This window comes from Cryptotermes secundus, unplaced genomic scaffold (genome assembly GCF_002891405.2).
Source record: "Cryptotermes secundus unplaced genomic scaffold, Csec_1.0 scaffold181, whole genome shotgun sequence".
Taxonomy (NCBI): domain Eukaryota; kingdom Metazoa; phylum Arthropoda; class Insecta; order Blattodea; family Kalotermitidae; genus Cryptotermes; species Cryptotermes secundus.
The window spans coordinates 655348-662992 of NW_019723906.1; the positions used below are offsets into that span (position 1 = coordinate 655348).

General features: G+C 41.5%; 1 protein-coding gene across 1 annotated transcript in view; it reads right to left on the bottom strand.

Annotated features, from left to right (window-relative positions):
- LOC111861936 (probable insulin-like peptide 7) overlaps positions 1-7235 on the bottom strand; it is a 14953-nt gene extending 7718 nt beyond the window's left edge. Inside the window, exons 1-3 of the mRNA XM_023846913.2 lie at positions 7217-7235; positions 6572-6690; positions 3181-3303 (exon numbers count right to left, since the gene is read on the bottom strand). Of these exons, the coding sequence (XP_023702681.1) occupies positions 3181-3281 (101 nt within the window). The 5' untranslated portion in view covers positions 3282-3303; positions 6572-6690; positions 7217-7235. The remainder of the gene's footprint in view (positions 1-3180; positions 3304-6571; positions 6691-7216) is intronic.
- Between the last annotated feature and the right edge of the window lie 410 nt (positions 7236-7645).

Consider the following 7645-nt stretch of genomic DNA (forward strand, 5'->3'; position numbering starts at 1 on the left):
GCCCATTGTTGTAATCGGCTTGCAGGCAATTTTTATGACTGGTCATAAACATCGGTATTGCCTTTCCCGAATGTTGAAAGATTTGGATGTCTGAAAATTCCGGATGATTCATGAATACTTCCATGTTTAAAAATATGCGGCTTGGTCACTGACATTTGCTACACAGATTTAGGTGTTCTGTGTCTGAGCTTCTCGACACAAATATTATTCTCCTCAGAATATTTCCATTATAAAATATTTATTCATGAAAAATGCTCAGAAAATGAAAATGACAAATTCCAGAAGAGCCTCTCGCGGCCCAGTACAATTGATGCCAGGGCCCACTACTGGGTCGCGGCCCGGCTGTTGAGAAGCACTGGCCTACTCCCTTCCGTGAAGCTGGAGGCAGTACATTTCTCCGAATCGCTGGTAAACTATACTATGGCTTTACATTCGAGAAGACAACAACTTACTTGTGGAATGGGCATGAAAATTGGAGAGTCAAAAGAACAAGGAGGATGAGAGGAAAGGGATGACGAAGGAAGAGAAAGGAGAGGAGTATGAATAAGAAGAAGAATCGAAACGAAGGAGGTCAGGGTCCTATTAGTATTTATAGAGGAAAATGTGGATCTATACATCCACTCCCACATACGTCCTTCATGGCGTGATGCTTAATTAGTTAAGCACAGGGACAACTTTAGCTTACTTTTATAGAGGGCACTGTAGATAAACAAGAACTTCCCCTTGTGAGTCGCATCCGCCGGACGAAAAGGAATCAAAGGTCTCGGGGGCTATAAAATGGTAATTTAACACAAGATTCACAACCGATACAGCGCAGTTTATTTCAGGGCTGGACAAATGACAGTCGCCACGTTTGGCAGGGTTCAAAAGAGTATCTCAGTAGCAAGGAATCACAGTTTCTTAAAGGAAATTCATGAAACATGTATTGAACATTGTGGTTGAGTTGCTAGCGCTCCTGTTCGGTATTCGGGAGGTTCCAGTTTCATATCTCGTCCCGGAATCCGAATATTATGAGGTTTCCCACGGTTTTCTTCAGTCTCTCGACCCAAATTCCGAGATAGTAACTGACATTAGGCCGCAAGAACTTCATTTGGTGTTTCCAAATCAATATTCGTTATCATTATTGACTACATGATCTGAGCTATTGACTGAATCGTTAGATAAACAGTTATTGAAGCAACTAAACACAGATCAATGTGATGTAACAAAATGTGTTCTAGTATATGCCCCTGATGGCAAAACATTCACATTAGAATAGCAAACTGAAAATAACAATAAAAATACAAAGTATACACGTTAGAGATTACAGGCGAGGAATAAACTTTGGTGGATGGATGGCTGGATAGACGGGTGATAGGATGGACCAGAAGACAAAGGACTACAGTGACAAATTTATACATGCATTAATCCATATAAACTATGACAACAGTTGGAAAATTCCAACATCAAGGTATTTCAGATAGAGCATAAAATAACAGATTTGGCAGAGAATTTTCTTTCTTCGCGAATCTGTTTCCGATGAACCTAAGTTACACATTTCGGGATGGTGAAATAAATACAGATATTATGACAGTCAGGCGTATACGGATAGAAGCACTCCTCCACGGTGTTGGTTGGTTAGGTGTGCATTGAGAGCTTCTGTAACAACGAGTTTCATCAAGTCGCAGAAGGCTGTATTTTAGCATCCAGCTACACTATTTTATCGCGTGATCTATTGCACACAAACACAGTCGTCAATGCAGCTTACTGTGTGGTTCCTGATTTAACCACTTCAGTTTCATTTCCTTGTTTTTCTACTGGTCTAACCCTTCCAGCTGCACTATGGCCCTGGAATCGAATCAGCCTCTAGCAGAAATGAGTAAAATTAAAAAGTAAATGTATCCCTGTAACAGGTCGTGGAGGCCCACAGGGTTGTGAGATATTAAGATTCCCACATTTTCTAGACAATCCGCTCATAGATGGCGGTAAGATTGTCAGCCCTACGCGCCGGCCACCCTCTAACCCCCAAAATATTCCTGGTACTCATTTCTGTTAGAGGCTGAGTCGACCCCAGGGCCATAGTGCGGCTGGAAGGATTAGATTAATTGAAAAAAATCCAATGACCTCTTCGGGATTTGAACCCGCGACCTTCCGGCTTGTACCAGGAATCTTCGTGGTGGTAATGGGTGGCCGGCGTGTAAGGCTGACAACCTCACAGCCATCTGTGGGTCGACTGTCTGGAAAATGTGGGAGTCTCGACGTATCCCAACTCGATGGGCCTTCACTGCGTTTTACAGAGATAACTTTACTTTTATTTTTACCTTCTACTGCTACACGACATTAAGAGAAGTGACATATTACGTGGCCTTCTAATTTTTAAATTTTGATTACAATAAAAATAATTAATTTTGCGCAAATAGAAAAGAAAGAATTTAACACGTAGCACATGGTCATTATGCCAGCAGTGGAACAGTTTACGAGCAACAACATACAACACCTGACGATGGTCCTTGTGAGAACGAAACGTGTGGTGGTGTAGCGAAAGGACATGAAATAGGAGAGGTTAAACGAGGAACCGCACGGAATGCTGCGTTGAGGAATGCATTTGTGTAGTTAGTTGTTTACAGAGGGTGGGTTTCCCCATGCACCGCGACCAGTTTGATCTATTATGCTTCCCTCTATGATATTCTACCAGTCTTTTTACCCTACCGATAAATGGTGCGTACCATCAGTCCCGCCGAGCAAGCGAGTTCGGCCACTTGCTTAGCGGTGTCTATAATGCTTCCCCCATCTATCAGAGGCCTTAAAGACTATTGTTGGGCGGGAAACGTCCTGGAATTTGGCTCAGTGATCCCCTTTGGGGATATGAGGTTCTTTTACGTGCCGTAAAGTTACGACACGGGACACACAGCTTAAAGTCCCTCCAGGAGGACTTACTTGTTCCCTGAATTTTTCCGCCCTTAAAAATTCGACGACCTCCGCCGGGTATTTGAACCCGCGTACCACGAGTCATGAGGTGGGAACGTTACCTCTAGACTACGGAGGACGCTTAACGCATTTGTGTAAATAATATATATCAAGCCGCAGAAGGCCTGAAATAATGTTAAGATCATGAAGTATTCAAGGATCCTCTTTGGAAAAGGTGTGCATTCTGTAGCCCAGTATACTGAAGTATTTTCCGCTCGTGTTATATTTCCTTACCTTGCTTCAAACATTTCTTCTTGCTCCTTCTCCATGTTGGTGGAGTTTGAAAGCTCGAAGAGCATGCATAGAGCTGTCACTGTAGTCACGGGGAGTAACATGGCGCCGTTGGACCACGTGCTCCTTCGAAACAAAGGCATGGGTAGTCACTGCAAGGAACAACGGGTCAAATGCGTGCAAGTACAAAATAATTGACTTTCCATTTGTTTATTTATTTAGCGAAGCTGTACTTAGACCGCTTCTGTGGTCTAGTGATCAGAGTTCCCGGGCTACAGATCCAGAGGTCCGGGTTCAGTTCCTGGCGCTACCAGATTTTCTGAGAATTGGTGGGACTGGAACGGGGTCCACTCTGCCTCGAGAAGATAATTGAGGAGGCATTTCAAGAAAATAGCGGCTCCGGTCTAGAAAACCGAAAATAACGGCCGTGGGGATTCGTTGCGCTGACCACGCGACACCCTCTATCCTCTAAAACTCCTCCGACAAGCGGCGGTCGCTCGGTCGGTTTAGTTCGCTTGCGGACTAAAATCACGGAGTTTTTTATATCCTTACTTATGGAACTGAAAGCTGACCTCTAAAGAGGAAAGATGAAAATATACTGCGAACCTGTGAAAAAAGGATATCAAGAAGAATTTGTGGATCGATTAAGGAAAATAAATATTGAGATTAAGCTATAACCATGAACTATATAAATTATGTCATGAACCAGATATAAGAAAAGTGATCAGAGGAGGGCGATTGAGATGGCTGGGACAGCCGTTTAGAATGCAGGAGCAGAGCCCTTGCAGGAGTTAACTCTACATAAACCAGAGGGAACTCGGCGAGTAGGCAGACCCGCTGTCAGGTGGCTGGATTCAGTTGAAGAGGATTTGAAGACAATGGGCCGTAGAAACTGGAGACGAAAGTCACAAGATCGGGACCAGTGGGGAGCAATCGTGCAAGAGGCAAAAGTTCATCATGGACTACAGCGCCACAATAGGAGAAGTTTGTAACTCAGTTTGCATAGCTTTGAATGGCAGGATCATTAACGAATTATAAAGGAATTTAAAGGTATCCATCGTTATACTATTTATAATCTAGAATATTCCATGGACGGCTGTAGAAAACAGCGAAATCCTCAGTCAGAATAGCCGGTGTCTCGACTGAAATTCGAATCGGCTACCACCTGGTTATAAGGCAGAGGCACTGGCGCTTGTGCCAATCTGCTCGGTCATATAGGATTTGAGGTTCTCACAGCGGTAGTTATGAAGATTTCTGTCTTCTGGGATATAACGCCATATAGCCCGTTGAAAGTCAACCGATGTTCTGGAGGAACATGCCACCTCCATCTTCAGGGCCCAAGCAAGACGAGAGGTCAACCCTGTAGATGGATACGATATGTTTCTGTGAAGCGTCGGTTGACTTTCAGCGGACTATATGGCGTTATATCCCAGAAGATAGAATTGTTTTTGCTTTGTAATTTGCCTTTCTTATTTAAGTTTTGAGACATGACAGTTTTACTTCGCAAGTAAACCAATTACAATTGTTTGCAAGCACAGAGGTATATTGAAAACAGGCCACTTGAAGTTATGATGGGTAAACTATATCGTGGACAAAAGAAATTACTTCAGAATTTGTATTATTCCCTTGGTATTTTGAAGGTAGTCAAATCAAGAAGGTTAAGGTGAGCTGAACAGGTAGCACTTTTCGTAGAAACAAAGAATCCATGCAGAATTTCGGTACTGGTGTTTATTGAAAGATCTACTACGTAAAAGCAAATGAGACTATAGTAATAAAAGTGCTCATAAAATAATAGGTTTTGGAAACGCAGCTTTTAATTAAACAAATTTTGCTTTTGCTTACATTATTTAGGTATGAATTTATTTAAAATTTCCTTTGGTATTTCCATAGATGTAAACATCTGAAGAAAAGTACACGTGTCAGGTATAATTTTCGGGCGTTCTGAAATCAAATATAAATTCGTAACACAAGAAAGCCGTCTGACGATAAACTAGAGCTCTCATTGAATTGTTCCGTTTGTAGACTATAAGAAACAATCCAGACAGAGTGAATTAATTTTCAAAAAAGTGTATGTTATGGTTTGTTCACTATTGTGTTGAATGTTTGGAATAGTTTATATATTTCTGCACCACAATATTCACGATTCCTCTGTTCATCCAATCATGGCTTAACGCAGATAAAACCATCCCAAAGTCATCCCTCTTCCAAAGCAAGGGATTAAGTTCTAACATAAAATTAAATTTCCATAAATCATTGGTTAGGTCAGTAGTGATTTACACCTGTCCCGCCTGGAAATTTGCGGCAAGAACTCATCTTCTGAAATTGCAGCTACTGTACATCCAGGATCGACACACCAAATGGTAATTTGCAAACACCCCACGAGTTTGCGAGTTGCGCGTGGCTTTCAGCTTGCCGTGTCACAAAATTACGTAGGCAACAAGCAGAAACCATACAAAATCACGAGAATGAAAATGTTCGCAACTTAGAGCAAGGCGAAGCCCTTGCACAGAGAATGTAAGAGACAAAAATTTTTGTGGTTTTCAAGCATACGGACATTCAAATGACTAATGTGCCATTATAACGTAAGCCAAGCAGATAGCTATGATCTGCTTTGCATAGCATGGACTGGCAGACGACTTGGGTTTTTCGATTAACGTGTGTGAAATCTGCAACAAATACTAAACTCTATTATTAATACTACGTAGGCGACATGTTCCTGCCATTGAAGTTCATCGTTTTTAAAGTATAACACATTAAGGGCCCCTCATAGGCTTATTTTCCGAGGTTCCGTAACCCCCTACGGACAGCCCTATCTAAGTTGTGCCTTTTCTGAATTCTTCTTGAGAGCAAATACGTTATTCAGCAGGTCAAGAAACTGTTTCATTTTACGAAACCCGAAGGTTCATTACCCTGTCCATAACGGGCTGTGACTGGTCAGTATCCTTAGCCAGATGATTCCAATCTACAGCCACCCTATTTCTTTAAGACCCATTTTAATTTTACTCATCTAAGCCAAAGTTTTCCTTTTATATTTTCCTATTAAAATTCGGTAGACCTAGAGGTTTTTAGCCTACTTTCCTTATTTTGTGAAAATAAAAGTAGGCTTCTGATATCATCATGCTGTTTGTGTGTTTGTGTATCCCCCCACCCTATTAAGTTTTGAATGTCTGAGCCAGACTTCATAAAATTTTGTATGTGTCTTATGGCACCCAAGCCGATCTCAGTGGCGTACTTCATAAATCCTTCCCATCAGTCTGTGTGCCTGTATGTGAATTCCCCTATCGTTGCTAGACAACGGCTCGGTAAAAACGTTACCGCGGCAACGAATACACACTCCGATCTATAGAATTTCACAGATTTATCTGTCAAAAAATGTGTTATTGTGAAAACTTACCTGCTTTTTATTAAGAAAAGTAATCTTTTTTAGGAATAGTGAAAATTACTCCTTCTGTAGCAATGATTAACATCGACTTCAAATAATGTCACTGGGCTTGATGCCAGAAATGCTGCCTCCTGGAATAAATAAACTCCTTTGAGACACCAACTTCAAAGGCAGGAAATAACCCTTTCGCCTAGGAACAACTGCCGATCGGCCACCCGAACACAGTGTTATATAAACTTCCCCACCTACAATCAAACAGCTTTGCGTTTTGTGGTCGTTACAATGAGGAAAGAAGGCACAATTTATCCTGTGTATCTATTAGATTTCGAGCGCACTATAGTGTAATCGAAACGTCAATACCCACACACGAAACCGTGTGATTTTATTGCGCATTAAATGACACTATTAACAGAAGGAATTGCCTTCCTCAGTGATTTATTGACTCAATGTTGCGGATTAAGGAACTAGAGGGGTGATCAGACTGAACTACGCATGTTCTGCTTCACAAGATGTGTTTGTAAAAATCGTACAAATTCCGCATTAAATGTTGAAAAGGGCTGCAAATACACACACACACACACACACACAAATACTCGTAACATGTAAATTAATCTTCATGAATATCGGCTCTCTGGAACGTCTGAGGGTACGTCATACCTCAAGCAGTAAACTTGACGGAAGAAATGCTTTGTGTTCAAAACGAGGTTTCCGGTGTGGTTATTTTGGTTCCAGTCCAGTGCTAAGAATAGAGTCCAGTATCACACTAATGATGAACTAACGATCTGCGCCACTAACTGATTGACGACGCAACCTCAAAGATATTTAGACACAGCGTGTCCTGTATTTTTTCGTTATGTACAGGTTCCGGCACACTGTCAAATGCAGTGTTGCCAATATGGCGTCAGATGTTAAGAACAAGATTACAGTATGTTAAGTTACCAATCGGAAGGAATTTGGCAGAAATCGTCTGAAGTATTTTTAACGTAAACATGTTATCTTCATATTTACTTAGAGACACTGAAGAAAACCCTGAAAAGCGTCAGTTACGAAGTAGTTCTGGGTGGGATAGAAAAAAAATACTTCTTT